The 18,383-nt window shown below is 38.2% G+C and overlaps 1 protein-coding gene across 1 annotated transcript in view; it reads left to right on the top strand.

Annotated features, from left to right (window-relative positions):
* The window catches only part of BMPR2 (bone morphogenetic protein receptor type 2), a 103,739-nt gene that overhangs the window by 69,893 nt on the left and 15,463 nt on the right, over positions 1 to 18,383 (top strand). The window contains exons 4-9 of the mRNA XM_033064375.2: positions 9,169 to 9,279; positions 9,800 to 9,891; positions 11,877 to 12,107; positions 14,432 to 14,546; positions 16,118 to 16,278; positions 17,389 to 17,536. Coding sequence (XP_032920266.1) covers positions 9,169 to 9,279; positions 9,800 to 9,891; positions 11,877 to 12,107; positions 14,432 to 14,546; positions 16,118 to 16,278; positions 17,389 to 17,536 — 858 coding nt within the window. The remainder of the gene's footprint in view (positions 1 to 9,168; positions 9,280 to 9,799; positions 9,892 to 11,876; positions 12,108 to 14,431; positions 14,547 to 16,117; positions 16,279 to 17,388; positions 17,537 to 18,383) is intronic.

The raw sequence follows: 18,383 nt of genomic DNA on the forward strand, positions 1-18,383 counted from the left end.
GTCAGAGCTGCCTTTTCTGAAGGATCTGAGGGGTTGGTTGGTATCTCACCCGTACAGAAACAGGCATTTCAGTGTTTTGATGTAATTTTTGGGCTCTATTTTTAGCATCTGGGAACATTACAGACATGGAATATGTAGCTATTGAGCCTGTTTGAATTAAAATAACTTCAAATATCTTTAAAGAGACTTCCTGAAGCACTCATTTTTTTCCATTGCAGCACATGTAGTTTTTGATCAGTGCATTACAGAGGCTGGAAGTGTGCCATTTTTAAAGCTGGTGTTACCATTGGGTTTGATAAGCAGGAAGTCCTGTTGGTCCAAGATGAATATAAAGGGATAATGTAAATGTTGTTTTCAACCTTTTTATTAAAAAAACATTTTCTGACTTTTATTTCAATATGGAAGATGTCCCCAGTGGTGTTAAGTGCTCAAATTAGCTTTCTGTTTAGCTTGAAGGTAAGGTTGTGGTGTACTCAAAACCAGTTTGCTTATAGAAGCAGGATATTTCTTTTATCTCTCTAGTAATCAAATATTTATTGGTATATAGGGAACTTCAGAAAGAATGACCTAAATTTAGTTTTGTGTCAGGATTGCCATTTCTCTTATATACATCATGATTATAAGGTTTTATTCAGTAGCATTACCAATTATATTGAACATACCTGAGCTCCCAGAAGAAAAGGCACACAGAGAAGTTTTGTTGGGGTTCTATGAACTCATTAATTTCTTCTGTACACGTGACGAGCTGCTAATTCACCTCTCTGTATCTAGTCCTCAAAGAAAGAGCAGTTAGGGATTTCATAACCTACTCTCCTGCCAAAGACACTGCCACTCATCCTCCATTTTTGAGTTTCTTGTATCACTGCAATCTTCAGCATTCAAAGCGAACAAAAGAGACCAATGTGAACGCCCCAGCCTGACTCCAGATTGGGTGCTTGGTGGCAGCCAGCACGTGAGAGAAGGACAGAGGAGGGGAGATCTGTTGAAGGGATTCTATCTGTGGGACTGCCTGGCTGCAGGGACAACGAAGGAGTCCTCCTTTTGGAGACAAAGCTCAAATCCAAATTGCATTTTCCAGCAGCAGATTTTTAAAGAGATATCTGCCCACTGAAACTGCCATAATGGATGACTGACTTCTAGCTATAGCAGATTTCTCTGGAGCACGTTATGGGAAATAAATTTTACAGCCCAAGCTGGATGATGTTTTGAGGCGTTCAGTGGGGAGGCAGATGGGATCTGTGATGCTTGAGTGCCAGGTTTTGATGTTACTGCAAGTCTCATGAGAGACTGGTGCTTTCTGACAGTCCAGGTTCCACACAGTGATGCAATTCTGTGAAAAGCGCATTAAAATTTTAGGTCTCCTGATGCGGAGAAAAATATGAAAAGATGTGTCATAAAGGGGGCTTATGACAATAAGTATATAAAATTTTATAGAAAAGTTAAAACCAGTCCAATATGATGATGCTTAGTGCAAAGTGGAAACATATTGGTGACTGTTTAAATCTTTTCTTCAAACACTGGAATGATTGGATGCAAGTGCAAATTATCTGTTTCATCTAAGCCAGTAGACTAGAAACCAGAGACTTGCTGTTAAGTCCAGGGAAAACATCCATTTTCAGTTATGAAAGAAAACTGCCTTAGGGTTATGGATTGGCAGGATTATTCTGTTAAAGAATGTTGCACCATCTCCCACAAAAAATACAGTTCCCATTGTGTTTTCCATGACCATGCTCAGTCCTCTTCCATAGAAGTTATATTGCTGACTTCATTGTGCCTTCAAGTGCCTCCAAAAATTTTATGTGAAAGAGTGATTCCTTACCTAAACTTTGGTTTAAGAATTGAAGATGGTCGTGTTGATAACATTTTGTATCCTACTACAAAATTTGGACATGGATCTTAATTTTATTAATAATTTGTCAAATGCTTACAGAAAGATGCAACCTTACCTTTTATACATGGGTTCATAAAACAGAGTTAGGGTAATAGTTATTTTAAAACATGCATCTGTAAAAGCTTAGGTCACTAGCAGAAGTTGTTAGGAAATACTATTTTTTCCTTTCATCATTGTCAGCTATACATAGATTTAATAGAAAATTGGGAACAGCTCCTGCTGGAGTTCATTGTAAATGTCTGTAGACCATAACTTAAAGGTTTTCCGATCTTGCAGCTCCAACTTGACTAAAATATAGTTTTAAATGCTTTTAATTAAATGGGTGTAGATGGGATTCTTGTTTTCATTATATGATAATCTGATCTATGTCCCTGGTATCTAAAAGGCTACTAACAGATTTTTTTTTGTTAAAATTCTCTACTTATGTTTTTCATTACATGTTTTGTTTACTGAACAAATTTAGGATTTACATAAAATAGTTTCTGGCATAGTGTTTATATCAGAAGCTTTCTTGTAATTTGCTCTAATGGGATGAGGACTGTAGTCTCTTGCTGCAGGACAGTGGATCAGGAGTGAAGTAGTGATCACTTGGTCCCAAAGAAATGTTGATTACTGTCCAGAAAGGAGGAGAGGAAAAAAGATTTTATGAGGTGTTTTGGTTTGGTTGGAATATGCTGCTAGAATGCAGTAAGGGATGCATATTTTACTAGTTGTGGAGAAATCCGAGGACATGTTTGATAGAAGCTTTGTGTAGACAAAACAGATAAACAGATTATTATTGAGGTCTGTGGGTCCTTGGAAAAGATTACAAATTGTATATTTTTTCAAAGGACCAAGATCTTATCACTGTCATGCAAATTGTGCAGGGCTACTATGAAAAGATATGTGACTTTAAAAGCAAGCTGAATTAAATACACTTGAAAGGCCTCTTTCTGATCTGCAGAGCATATTTACAGTTATCTGCAGCTGAAGGCCACATTTGCCCCCACACTGCAGCTTCCATCTCACACTGAACTGGGGACAGAACCAAAAGCTTTCCTCTTCCTTCTGATCTCATCCCTGGTATCGCTGAGATTCCTTCATGGAAGAGCAACTGCTGCACCAGATTGGCTATGAACATATTGAATCTATCACATCAAAGAAATAGTTGTAGGATGGCGTGAAGACTCTGCTTCTTTTTAAAGTGATCTGTATGGGCAGATCTTTTGAATCCCGGTGTAATTTTACTGACTTTGATCGCAGTCCATACAGCTGTAGTTGTTTTGAAGAATCAGATGTTACTGTTGTGCTGTGAAGGTTAAAGGATGGTGTTTTCCTTATTTGTTCAAGACTAATGTTGCTACTTAGGTGTGATACGGCAAATTAAATAAATGTTAATATTTTGGTATGATCAGCTTTAAGATCTCTTGACTTTTGATACATAGCTACCAGAAACTCTATGGGACCATAGGTAATTACTTTTAAAACTAATTTTGATTATATAGAATAATTGTATGTTTGTCTAAAATGTTTTTATACAATGCTTCTCTAAACTTAAATGTACACATATATTTTCTAGAATTATTTACTACTGTGTGGCACATACACAGCTGTGAGTCATTTACATGAAGAGCAGGCAGATTTCTGAAAATGGAATGAAAAGCTTTAATAGCAATATAGAGATCTGGTGGAAATTTTATGTGCAAATGTCCTTTATTATATGATCACCACCATGTGAATATATAGCATTGAAACAACATTCCAAAGCCTAAGGTTTCATATTCAAATATTAGAAGGAAACAATGCCATTGCTTGCACTGTTTCAAGGCCATATCCTTTTGTGTGTTTGTGTTGGGATACAGCCTTTAATTACACAATCAAATTTTCCCTCTTGGGATTCCTAGTTTTTCAACTTGCTTAACACTTGGTGCCTTTTCTCATGGCTGCCTTACGATGTCTCATCACAGCAGTGACCTCTCTGGTGTCCCGGGGAGCTCTCTGGCCATTGCAGCGTAGCACCTTTGGTATAGGGACAGGGAGAAGCTCTGGACAGCTTTCAGCTGCCATGGGGAGGAGATTATCCTTCCTTCTCCTCATTTCCCATTCCATTTGCTTCATACTCTCATTTCAGTAATAGTATTGGGGAAACAATGTGTTGAATGGTGAAGTAGGAAATACGCCTGGGCTCCTCACAGTTCATCATCCAGGCTGGAATATTTTACTGCCAAGAGCACAGACGTGGGTGCTTGAACATGGCAGTGGTGGGTTAGTTGGGGTTTTATCCAGAGCAGCCTCCTGTCTGCAGGTCTCACAGTATTTGCTGAAGGGGAAGGAAGACAGAAGAATGGTGCATCCCTTTCTGGCTCTCAGGAAGGAGCTCTATATGTTTACAAACTCATTAGCCATTGGCTGTTGTTATCTGGCTTTGTCTCAGTTGATTTCTCACAACATTCTTTGGTCATAGGATAAAAACGGTAATTTTGAAGTATGGAAACAGGAAGCCTACAAAAGAGGCTTTAATTTTTGAAGGTTCAATTAGAGAGAAATAAAATTTTTTTTCAAGCATAGGTGCAGATTGGAATACTTTTGTCTTAATATTACAAGCTTTATAAAGGCAAAGTTACTTTGAAGAAAAAGCATTGTTCTCCCTGATGCCATTAGCCCTGGCAGTATTCTTCATTCTGTGTTGTTCCTGGGGAAGGTTAGGAAGGCAGCAGTTTGACAACTTCCATGTGCAGCAGTATGGCAGCTTAATCCAAAAACCTTAATTCATCAAAGATATTGTCTAAGTGCTTGGAAACTGCTATGGCAGTAATGCCTGAGAAAAGGGAGAGAAATGCTTAATGTGGTAGAAGTGCCTGCAGGGAGTGTCCCAAGTGCAGGGCTGGGTTCAGCCAGATGACTCACTTCTGACTGAATACTAGAAGCATTCCTCTGCACGGTTCCTCTGAAATACATTCCCCATTATTTCTGTGTACCTTCTCCATACACAGAAGCTGTTGTACTTGGGTTTTTGGAACCTGAAAAGAAGCCCTTTATTGATGATGAGGTCAGAATGCTTCTGGGAAGGGTGGCTTGATGGTTACCAGCTGCTCCCCAGCCAGAAGGAGGTTGTCCTTCTGTTTTAATAAGTTGTGCTTTGATTTTTTTTCTTACTTAAAAAATATATTTTTTTTAATATATATATATATATATTTACACTGTTTGCTGTGATATTTCTTTGTGATGGGATTGGTAGACTTGAATTACTGGCAAAATGTTTCAAGATGGAAGTGTGCACATGCCGTGTGTGTCTTCCACATGGCATCTTTGCACTGCTGCTTGTAGCCAGTAGACCTGTGAGCAGTTCTCCCCTTCCCATTCAAGTGGGATAAGAAATTGGCTTTTAAGATTGTTTGGGCCTTACAGTAATTTTGGTTGGTTTTAATTTTTTGTTGTGGTACATTTTGCTGTTAGATCAAGGAGCTTAAGTTCAAGCTGGAATTAAAAGCCTCACTTAAAAGTAGCAGTGAAAGAAGCACCTTCACTAACCTTCTTTTCAGCTATAGTAACATAAATTGGAGGAAGCTCTGGCATCTTCTGTGTACAACTGTAGGTACAGTTTAGCTCACCAGACAATTCCTTGATCATTGGATTTTTTACAGTCTGCAGCTAATTCTGCCCTTTATGATATTGCTTTTTTTAATATAGTACATTGCTTTGGGAATAATACTGAGATACCAGCACTCCCAGTGAGATGTGAAAACAGTGTTTTTAAATCAGTTGGTATTTGTCACTAAGCACCCAAATATTGGTAATGATTCCAAAAATTCAAATGAGATTGTTGAGTGGTTGTTAGGTGTGTTTAAAGTCAGTTTGTACAATGACATGATGAAAAATACTGAAACTGTAGAGCATGTCTGGTCCTTCCAAATACACTTGAAAAGCAGAGTCCTCTGATTTGAGAGAGGCATTGTCAACAGCTGAAGACCAACCAAGTCTTAGTTCAGAAAAATGTAATATCAAATTATAACTTTCATAATGGAGGTCCTAGTCATGATGAGTCATGGTGGTTTTGGCCTGTGGTTCATGGAAGAAAGCATGAAAAGAAACTTCTATACATATGCGTTTTACATCCTGCTTTTAAAAGTGCCTAGCTTAAAGGTTAATGATTACTTTTATTGACCTACACTGATGTCTTTTGGTGAGTTAGTTAAAACATATCTCCAAATAATACCAAGAGAAATATGACTCATGTACATATGTATATACAAAATTTGTATTAATTACTTAGAAGTCGATAAAAGAGCAAATGTGAACCTCTGTGTATGCCTTGAGAGGTCCTATATGGTTCTTAGCTAGGCATTTAAAGCTGAATATGGTGTAAAAGACTGAAAATGAAATATATGCAGAGAAGGATTAATAAAATTAGTGAATTAATAAGAGTTCTGTTAAGTTTTGGAAGGTTTTAAAACTGGATTCATAAGTGACATACCCTTTTTGTTCTGTTTAAGAAAAAGTGATAATCTGACAACATCCAAAGTTATTGTTTTACAAAGCAGATAGAGGGTTGATAGAAATAACACTTTTGTGGGGGAGGGAGGCATTGGAGCTGTCTGAGCCTTTTGTCATTGAGAGATTTTTGTGCTTTCCTTTTAGTGTAAATTTACAAGCAAAAGATAGTGAAGTTGTCCTTACTGGGAAATGACTGACTGTCACACACAGCATTTTACTCACTCATGCTGTTTTGAGCTGCATATTATCACTCCACTGAGATGCTCACTTACCCTTACTAAGAAATTTGTATTTATTTTTAAATTTATAAATATTGCTCATCACCCTGACAGTAGTAGCTTTCACTGTAGGACTTACTTGCCTGTTGAAATGTTGACAGTGTTATTTCTAAATATTTAAAAGAATTGAAAATTGCTTCAAGAAAAGCTAATCTAAAATTCTTATGTTACAACTCTGCTTTAAAAAAATTAAAACATTCTTTCCTCTTGAAGGCCAGGGAAGTCTGTGTGGTGGCTGCACAGCTACCCACTAACAGAAAAAGCCCCCAGAGGGGATGGTCCATCAAGGAAGGGGAGAGAAACAATCCTTTTTCTCTGCTGATGGGAGCAAAATGTTATCTTGAGATTTTCTGGTATCTCTTTAGCGTGCAGAATGTCACCATTGAGAGGCTTCTAAGGGGAGTGTGCCAAGACAGCCAGAGCCATGCAGGAATGTGTTGCTCAGGATGCCCTTGAACAGCTAAATCCCAGTCCAGGGTGGAGGAGGGCCCTCCTGATGGAGACATGTTGTTAAACCTTGGATTATACAGAAAACTAAAGAAGAGCAATCAAACTCTGGCATCAGCTCTCATTTGGCCAGCTGTGGTGGAGATAAATGATTGTTGGTTATTTGGCCATGGGAAGGTAGCCAATAAGTGCACTCCAGTTGTGCAGTCAAGGAAAATGCAGCTGGGATTATAACCAAAGGGTCAGTCTCTCAAAAACTGCTACTCCTTAGGACATGCTGGGCACTGTCTTGAACTGATGCAAAACCTGCCACAGTATAAGCCAATGAAATGTAAATTCCATTCATAAAAATATGAAAGTCAAAACTACCATTTCCCTGCCAGCAGTTACTCATCTGCTTACACTTGTCATGTTTCACATAGTTTTGTGTGATGTTGTGATGTCCTTTATGATGTTGTGGGTTTCAGTGTATATGTTTTGAACTCATAATTTAGATGACAATTGTAATGTGTATCATTTAATCTCCTCACTATGAAAGTCACAGCTCATATTCCACATTAGTGTTCTATGGCAGCATCTTATTTTCATAGTGAAAGTTATTTTACCAAAACCAGTAGTGATGGTATTTCTTTTGACAGAAAAAAATTGTATTGTGATTATCACAAGCTTTCTTTTATTTGAAGGGAGTATCAGATATGAGCTGCTGTTGGTTTTTGGTAGATGGTTTTTCAATATTTCTGTGACAGCTGAAATTCTCTCTGGCATGCTGTTTACCAACTTTTCATTATTTCCCCTTACCATTATGGTTATATAAAAATGACAGTTGTTGTCTTTTAAATTTGCTTTTCCTTCTTATCTGGTTCTCTTGTGTCTGCCCATACTGGGAATTTGAAGTAGTGAGTCATGTTGAATTTCATTTAAATGCAATTCAAGAAAAGTGAATTTGTCAGTTTATTCAGCTAGTATAGACTGGCATAAATTGTATTTCAGTCTCACCTAAAAGTTTATCCAATGTTTAAGTCTTGTGTGCATTTTATATTTTGTGGTTTCAGCGTAGTTAGGTCTCATTACAGTATTTTAAGGAGTACTTTTTGCAGTATATAAGACATGTTTAAACATAGTTCCCAAACTTGGTTTTGAAGCCAAAGTAAATGAGGTCTTGTAGTGCCACATTCCAGTGATTCTGACATCTGAAGAGTATCTGCACTAATAATTTTTTGTATTAAAGTGGCTGGATTTTTATATGCCTGCGAGAAGCAAGACTGGAGTCTGACATGGAGAAGCATTTCAAGGCACTAACAAATGTTTTCATTAAATCTTTTTTCCTCTCTGGGAAAGTAAAATACCCAATCAAGAAAACCTGAAAAAGCAAGGAACTACTTTTGACAAAAAGTCAAAAACTATTTTAAAACAGACTCAATAAAACTAGTTTTATTTAATTTAGTTTAGTGTTTTATTTTTGTTTTGGGTTTCCTGCTTCAGTCTGTAGAGAGACTTCTGTCTTTTTGTATATGAAGAAGTAAGAATTATGGCAAAAATTATAATGAGCACTGACACAAAACAAAACCCTAAAGTATTTTGAAGTATTTGCTTAAGTGGACTTACGTATGTTTTAGGTATTTGAGTGTGAAACATCATATTTGCAGCCCAGTTTGCAGATCTGTGAGATTTTTGTCCTGGGAAAAAACAAGAGAAGAACCTTGTAGAGGTGACCAACCTGATTCATACCAGGAAACTGGATTAAGGCACAGACAACAGATGAAGGCCACATCAACTTGGCCTTGTATGGCTGTGCTGAACTTTGCCAGATAGAAAGGAGAATCACTTTCTGCTTTCAGTGCCTCTTGCTACAGGGCAAGGGAAGTCTGGGACAAGCTGCTGATGAATGTGAGCCCAGCTGGTTTTGAGCTGATTGGCTCTTCTGCCATCCCTAGATTTTTACAGGAAAAGGAGTTTAGTTGGATGTTTGACAATCCAGACTACATTTTTCTTCTCATTGTTGTAATAACAATCACATGTTTTATAGTGTTAATGCTTTCATGTTTACAATTTAAGAGTCCTCATCTTGTTTGCTTTCAGATTCTTCTCATTCTTTTCATCGAGATGAGACCATCGTTATTGCCCTGGCATGTGTGTCTGTACTGGCTGTTCTGATAGCTGCTCTGTTCTTTGGATACAGGATGCTTGCAGGTAGGGATTGACAATCTTTTTGGCTTTGTTTTTTTCAATTGTTTGTTTGGCTATTGCTCAGTTATACTTAGATCTTCTGTTCTCCCCAGTCCCTATTATATGCTTGTATATAATGCTGCTCCCCTTTCTCCTCTGTGACATTTTATGGTGATATCCCTTTCGTAACAGTTTGGAGGGAGTTATGACTTCTCTAAGCTGGCGTTTTGGGACCCATTTTTCTTCCACAAATCCTCTGCTCAGCACAGCTTCAGTGAGGTGGTGAACATGCTTTATAGTTATTGCCAGTGACTTTGAATTATCAAAATAGTTGTGTAGCAGGTATCTGTAGTTTGTAGCTTATCAGCACCTTCACTGCTCAGTTTGCTGACTTTGAGAAGATTTTACAGGACTCTTTTTTTTACTTGTTGCATCCTTGCCTACAATATGTAATTCTGCCAGGTCCCAGGTAAGTTGCATTTTTTTCACTTGGAGCATGTCCAGGAAAGAAACTGGCTGATTTCTTCCTCACGCTCTTCCCCAGGAGACCGGAAACAAGGTTTGCACAGTATGAACATGATGGAGGCAGCAGCATCAGAGCCCTCATTGGATCTGGATAATCTAAAGTTGTTAGAGGTAAATATTCAGCTCAGTTACCAATCTTCATTTTTATTCAATATAATGTTTGTGATCATATCCCAGGCATAGTTACAGAAATGAATGTATCAATGCTCCTGTAATGTTTTCTTCTAAATCACATTTTAAGAAGAAATTAAAATAAAAAGGGGTTACTGCAGGTACATTTTGTCTAATATTGTTAGTAATATTGTTGTTATTAGTTAGAACGTGTTTTACCTTGAGGAAAAACAGTGGGAAGTAGTGGGGGAAATTAGAGTGTGCTGTATTTCAGCATTTCATCAAAAGATCCATCTTTTTTGCTTGACACTGCTTGCTTTTAGTACAGTGTCCTACTGTAGGAATTTGAAGTTCTTTAGTAACACTCCTGAAAAATAGAACATACTGCAGATATGGCAGTGTATATTAGTAGTGGTGCATTTATGTGTAGTCATTCTTCAGTGTGGGGCACTATCTAGCTCCATGGCAACTAGAGGCCAACCAGAACTTTCTTCTCAACTTGGTGTTAGATGCATCATCACAAAACTGCAAAATGTTATGCTTCCACTTGGAGCAGTATGGAATTTTTTAAACCTTTCAGCCAGGAAGAAAATGAGTAGAACGAGTGAGATGCCAAGTGGTGCTTTCCTTCTTTTTGCCAGTAGAAACCCACCTAGAGATGCAGACTGCAGACATGCAGTGTGAGGTGCTCTGGTGGTGATAGCACACTGATCAGCAAAGACCCTTGGGTGTCTTCTTCCACCAAAAGAGTACTTGAGGCAGAGTTTAGGAGAGTCTAACAATGTGTATTGTAGAAGGGTGCAGAGCCCCAGCTGAAAGCACTTGCACTGATAATGCAGTCTTGGAGAAGGCAGTGACTTTCTTGGTAGAGAAATCTGCTGTGGTGTCTTCTGTCCTGCTTCTTGTATCCTAAGGAGCTGACCCCTTACCCCCAGTCACAGGGTGTTGCAGCACAAATGTTTTAACCTGTGCTTGCCTTTTGACATCTCTGTGGGTAGATTACATTCCAGGTTTGTACCTTGAACTAACTTACTGCTGCTTTGCAGCCCAGTGATGTTAAAAGACTCAGAAACAGTAAGTCTCTCTATTAAATGATACTTTATTTTTGGAAAACTTTCCCAATTTGATCATCTTTAGAAACATTACTTCTGTAAACCCTTCTATTTTCTCTTCCTCTTCCATTTGTAAGTATTTTAAAAGTAAAAGTAAAAAAAAATTTAAAAAGGCTCATTAAGTCCTTACAGCTTCTTGTATAGGTCTTCCTGAAAATTGTTTTAAATAGGTGCTTAAATTCTTATGTAGTTGGAATTATTTGAGCTTTAGAAATTAGGACTCTTCCTGAAGGTGGTCCTGCATTTTGCTTTAGGGTAGAGATTGCATCTTTCTTCTGCAGTTACTATGGAGATGTGAAAGGCATCTTGAAGACTGTTTAACACAGTGGAGGCTAGAATAAAGATTCACAGGTAGTCAGGAATTACTTCCTTCTGTTAAGATCTGTTTACCTCTTTTGGCATGTATTTTGCACTACAAATGCATATTTAGTTATTACTAACCTGAAAGGTACAGCTTATAAACTGTCCTAAACCTAAAATGTTTCACTTAACGTCTGTGATTTCTGGAGTGAAATGAAATTGATCACAAAAAAGCTATAAATCTTTAGTAGGCAAAAGTTAGTAAGAGAATTAGCAGCACAAAACACATGTTTTATCAATTCTGTATATAAAAGTACGGAACAGATTATTTATTATATATTTACTGGGTATTCAGACTATAAATCAGTTTAGTAAGACCTATGTTGGCTTGTGCTGAGGTTTCCAGCTCTGAAATAACCTCTAATTCTGGTTTTTATTACAAAATACTCACTATCTTCACTGTTCTTATAGTGTAAGTTGGGATAAAAGTTGACATACAGTTCTCGTAGGGTGAAAACTTGGGTTTTGTCTTCATCTGTTACTTTGTGAACTAATTATTTCTATTTTTTGCAGTTGATTGGCCGGGGACGATACGGAGCAGTGTATAAAGGTTCCCTAGATGAGCGTCCAGTTGCTGTGAAAGTATTTTCATTTGCTAATCGTCAGAACTTTGTCAATGAGAGGAACATTTACAGGATTCCACTGATGGAACACGATAACATCGCCCGCTTCATTGTGGGGGATGAGAGATTCACTGCGGACGGCCGGATGGAATATTTATTGGTGATGGAATATTACCCCAATGTAAGTGCTTCAAAGAGATCAATTGGATTGGTTAACAACCCTAAGAATAGCCATGTGAAAAGGATGTACTTTAGGTTTTGGAGTTGCTTCTTGCACAGTAATGTAAAAACAATCCATATAAATGACAATTTTAATGGACCTTATTGTGGATTACTGTAATACCCTTTTAGATTTCCTAGTTAGTGCTACCAAATGTAGTCTTACAAATTCCTAGCCGTGGAGTATTTGTTCTTGGTTTTGGTGCAAGGTTTTTTTAGTCAATTCTGTCCTTACTCAATGACAGAATTTGAAGAGTTGTTTTTACTTAAAAATAATCTAATATATTTAAAACTTCCAAATATTAAGACATTATCTCTGTCTTATGACCTCACTCAATAGCTATAAATAGTGGGGGTTTTTACAGTGAAATGTAGTAGATGCAAGATTGTTGTCAAACTACTTTGTGGTACTATAAATTATGGTGCCTTTTTATCCTGTTACCTTCTTTAAAGCTTTCTGTGGCATATACTGGTGATGTAAGACATGTCTTAAGAAGGCAGCCTTATTTTCCAGAACCATATCTTAAAATCTCCTCAGCTAACTGAATGCTTGTGTTTCTCAAATTCATGGATTAGAGTACTTAATGTTCTGTGTGTGTACATACATATACAGAAACACTTAAAAAATATGCAGTATGAATGTGAATAGCTTTCCTGAAAAATCATAAAATGTACGTGGGGGTTATATATATGAAAATGTAAAAAATTGTGTTGGGGTTTTTTATGCCTGTGTATGGGAAAGAATTTTAGTTATTCAGTTAAATAATTCTTTTAACAAGCTTTTTGGTCTCAAGTAAGCAAACTCGTATTTCCTGCAGTGTGTGAAGGGGATGGCTGAAGCCTGGTCTTTTATGGAGGCAGTAGGACAAAAGCTGCTTATTTGAATAGCAGAAAGGAGCAGGACAGTGCTAAGTAGCAGTAATGATGGCCTGTCTTAGGGCTTTTTAGGCTCTGTGTAAATGCTTGTATTGGAAGTTAAATGCACCCAAGGAAATACATACCTTAAACAAAAATGAAATAAATACATTATGTATTTACACACATATACACTATATACTAACTTAAGACAACAAAGCACAAATATAAAGAGTGTCCTAACTGAAACTTTTAAGCGAGAACACACTTGATCATGTCAGCTTGTCAGACAGGCATCTAAGAAGAGATTGCAGAAACTAGGAGTGACTATGAAAAAGGTCAGTTGTGCCCATACCACATGGACAGAGGCAAAGCATGTGATTCTGACAAAACTGGCATATTTTCATGTAATAAAATGACAACTATGTAAAATCAAGTGAGTATTCTGCTCCTGGAAGGGCACAGTGTAACTGTCTTCACAGGTGATTTGATTTTGCTATTTTCTTGAATGAAAGGATTTTCAGTTGAAATGTAATTTGATTGAAGATTGTGTCTTGTTGCTTATGTAAACAGGCTCTGTTAATGACCTGATTAAATGTACAGATGAAGCTTATGACATCATATTATCAGATTCCATCCCAATGTGGTATTAAGAGCAGCAAGATTAGTCTAAAATCAATCCACTGGTTGTTTGGAAGTCATTGGAAAAAGTGCACAGCAGGTGTAATTAATGCACAGTGTGATCTGTAATTCAGTGAGCAGATGTTCTGCTGTATGTGGAGTTAACAGCAGAAAAGGAAGCCTGCTGTAGCAGCCCTGCTAGAAGGGAATTGCAGTGTTCAAACTGGAGCCATAAATCTGATTTCAATAAGGACTACTAACCAATACAAGATGCTCAGGTGAAATATTCTCCATCCAAAACATCATTCTCCCTCAAAATACTTCCCTTCCTGAAAATAAAAACACATAAACCGGGGCATTTTTACAGAGAAAATTGTTCTTGGTGTTACCTTGGTGAAAGCAAGACAGATAGGTTTGACCCAGGTTGTGTTTTCATCCAAATATGCCTTCAGACCAAAGGAAATAGGCAAGTAAAGGAATGATATGTGTATTTATCAATCAACACGCTGTTCTGATGAGACTCTGAGGTGTAATAGGTCAGTAAAAGATTCGGTTGTGAGGGATGACATAGTAGGAAATTCGTAATAGCCACAGAATTATCACCCCAGTAGTCAGACTCTCTTGTCCCTTTAGAACAATAGAAAAATTATTTTAAAACGTGGGTAAATACACAAAGAGTTGCAGGTTTATACCTTGTAGAAGCAGTGGATAAAACTGAGTCTCCAAAAGATTATGAGTTATTCTACTGGACAATGATTTTAATGCATTTTTTTTTTGTTTTGTCTTTTTTTGGGGGGGCGTTCTTTTTAGGGTTCTTTGTGCAAATATTTGAGTCTCCACACAAGTGACTGGGTGAGCTCCTGTCGTTTGGCTCACTCTATAACTCGGGGCTTGGCGTACCTGCACACGGAGCTGCCTCGAGGAGGTAAGGCCAGGAAGGGATGCCAAGATCCCCAGTATATTCTTATTTCTACTAGATAGTAGATTCCAGCCTTTCTTTTGTTCTACTGTGAGTAGGAAATGATGAATGCAAATAGAGATTGCTCAGAACTTCTGGTATGTTCCCTCCTTCTGAGCAACCTGGTGCTGTGGGTTCTGTGACCCTTGTGTGAAAACAGAGTCTGAGGTGGGGGAGAGCCCCGGAAGGAGGCAGGAGGAGGCAGAGCTGTGCAGTGCTGCTGTATCATGGCAACAGATTGCTGAAGACCTGGAGCACTGGCTGCCTCTCTGGCAGAGGGCAAACAGATAAGGTGGTGTGTCTGTTTTTGCAGTTCAAAAACAAATCACCGAAGCAATTTTTAGTTTGTGTGTGAAATGTGTAAAATTTAATCTTCTAACCCCACTGTAGTTTTATTTATCATATCTCTGGATTTTTGTCTGAGGGCTTGGGCTAGTCTTTGCAGTGTACAAACTACTGCTGGACTTCTGGTACTTAGAGTACTGGCTGTGACAACGTATTGCTTTGGATTTTTCTGTCTTTGCATACATGCTTCAGCCAGTATTTCAGCAGCTGAAGTATCACAATTATAAAGTAGATATTCTGAGATCTGTGATGTATCAGGCTGCAGAATATCGCCTGGCACTGAAACATTAGGTATTTGGCAGTAAATAAAAGGCTGGTTTCATTATATCTACATTAAGGTGCTAATGTTTGGTTTAAAATTTCAAACTGTATATCTCAAATGTTAAGTATGAGCACTAGCAAAGAATGATAACTAAAGATGCTATTAAAAGTGCTGAAAATGCCCAAATCAGTATTCCTATGTGCCATTGAAACTGCAGCTATCATCATTTTGAGATGTGCAGACAGGTGTGTCCATTAGCAACCAGAAAATGTGTAAGTTTTCCATCATAAAGAAGAGACAGCCACATGTGATTGCTAGGAAGGAAAGCATGGAGTAGAATAAATTCCACAGTAAAATGAGTTCTATGCTGCTGGCTGTTTTACTAACAAAATAAATAAAAACTAGGAACAGCTGAGATTATTCTTTGGAAAAGATCAGATCTCTTGCAAGATGAACATGTTCAGACTCTCTGGAATAACATTGTCTGCATATCTTCCGAATAAGTGCTAATGGTAATTCCAATTATAATGTGAATAATTGGTGCTGCAGTTGATACAGGAGTGTGGAAATGACAGAGTATTTGGAATGGCTGTTAGGGCTGTGGCAGCAGGTCTGTATTTAAGTATACAACATCTCCACTGCCAAAATAATGCTGAAATATCCCTTGGGAAGAAGACTGTTGGTGAACATTAGAACTGTATATGGCAGTAGGCCAATATATCATATAGATGCAGTGAAACTCTGGATGCCAGTCAGTTTTCTCTAGATAGCTTCCTCTGGAGCTCATTGTAAAGAAGCAGTAATGTCAGCTTTCTGAAAAATTAGTTGATTCTCTGCTTATAATAGCTGAGCAGACATAATGAGGTTCTCTCATTTTGCCCAACAGTAGAATTGCTCAAATAGTAACAAGCACTTCTGTGTGTCCAAATAGACAATTACAAACCTGCAATATCCCATCGGGACCTGAACAGCCGCAATGTGCTGGTGAAGAACGATGGAACCTGTGTCATCAGTGATTTTGGGCTCTCCATGAAATTAACTGGGAACAGACTGGTACGACCAGGGGAGGAAGACAATGCAGCCATTAGTGAGGTAAGTGCAAAGGTTTGGATGAATGTTCAGGTGGTACAATTTCTGTAATGGGGAATGGCTGCAGTATGGGTGAGAAGAGGCTCAAGCCTCCATAGGAAGAAACTGGTTTTATTCTCAAAATATCCTTTACAAACCTGCTGTTTTGAAAGGTGATAGATTGGCAGACTGAAGTTTCTGTGTGAGATATGAGAAGGCAGAAGGTAGGTTTGGTTACCATATTCTCTGTGATTATGTGGTACAGGTCCCTTTGATCTTGTACTGCAAATGCTGACTGAGGGCCAAACATTCTTTGGTTTTGGTTTTTTGTTTGGTGTTAATTTTTCTGAAATGGTGACATACCCCATTCTGCATCTTCTGCTTGACATCTAATACAGGCTACTGAAATGTAGTGAGACTGTTTTAAACAAAGAGTTCACTGTAGTTGTTGTCTGTGCTTTTACACCCAAACTTCATATGTCATTCAAAGAACATGCTACACTGTGCTAATCACTCTCCCTTAGAAAGCAAGTGCTAAATTGAAACTAGTGCAGAAGAGCTCCGTCTAGATCTTCCCTTACTGAACAAAGAAACAGGGAAACTGCTGGTTAAAATGCAGGGATGTGGAATAGTCCTTTGACAAAATACTGTCCTACAGGTACTGATGAGTAAGTGCTCTGATCTAAATCATGTTCTAGTGAAAATTAATAGGTATCTTCCAAGAGTGTTAACAACCTTTGACTATAGAAAATGGGGCTGGAACCTTGCTGACAGTCCAGGAATAGAGAACAAGTTTGCTATTCAGCAGGATCCCTCTTCCGTTATGATACATACCTTGGTGTTAACAGAGTAATTTCAGGAAAAAGAAACACTTCTACTGTATCATATTTCATATGACTACATTAAGTAAGGGACAAAATAATTCTGTTTTGGTACATACAAAAAAGTGACAGAGTAGGGCAAGGGTTTTGTTACGACTAGACTGGTAAGAATCCAGAAGCTGAGGACATTGATTAGAAACGAGCTGTGTTTTCTGTAACTGTAGAAAATACCAAGCAGAACAGGGCATTACAAAACTTAATTGAATTTGGAGATGACTTCCTCATGTGAAGCTTTGATTTGATGTTTTCCCAGGTCGGTACGATCCGCTATATGGCCCCAGAAGTGCTGGAAGGAGCAGTGAACTTGAGGGACTGTGAATCTGCTTTGAAACAAGTAGATATGTATGCACTGGGCCTTATCTACTGGGAGATATTCATGAGATGTACAGACCTCTTCCCAGGTAAGGAAAAGAGCTGGAGAAAACCAGAATAGTAGGAAGTGGCACCAGCAACCAAGCTGTCCTGAGCCCGAGCTTGTGGAAGTGGAGTAGTTCCCTCAATTGCTTCTGCCATTAAGTCGCTGCCATCTAGTGTTCGCGGTGGTGCTTGTCAGGACGCTGCATGTGAGGGTGAGGCGTGGTTCCTGCTGGAAGCCCTGGGATAACCCGCTCAGGTTGTTTGCAGGCCTCATGCTATGTGTCATTTTAGCATTATTATTGTTATTATTATTGTCCAGAGTTTAAAAACATTGAGAGTTAAAATGGTGGCAAAGGCAGTGTTTCCAGTTCTGAGAACTGATAGAAGTGCCTGAAGTGTCTTTCATACTTTTCATAATGAAAAAATGCTATGACTTAAGGTAGCCTTTAGTCAGATGTACTTTTATTTATGATAGGACATTGAAAATTCAAGGAAATCCTCCCTACCTGAAACTTGAACCAAAAGGAAGTAGACTTAAAATATACTTGTGCCACATCCACCATCTTCTTCCCAAGCCACAGCATATAGATGGAATCTAAAATGCAGCATAGTTTCTACAGTCCAACAGCTGTGCTTTGTGTGCAGAGGCTTGTAATCTTGCTGGGCTTTGTCCGAATTAAGTACGTGAATATTATCAGTCGTTGGGGTTTCACAGAAAGTAGGTGTCATCTTCAGGCTCCAAGACTTTCCAAATGTGCCACTGAACCAGCAAAGTCTGAGGATGCTATCCTTTGAAAGGTTGCTGAACAGCATTTAATTCATTTGCAGTTAATTCAGCTTTTTCTGGAAGTTAGACTTGGGGGAAAGTGGGGAACATCTCGATAGACAGAA

This window comes from Catharus ustulatus, chromosome 7 (genome assembly GCF_009819885.2).
Source record: "Catharus ustulatus isolate bCatUst1 chromosome 7, bCatUst1.pri.v2, whole genome shotgun sequence".
NCBI classification, from domain to species: Eukaryota; Metazoa; Chordata; class Aves; order Passeriformes; family Turdidae; genus Catharus; species Catharus ustulatus.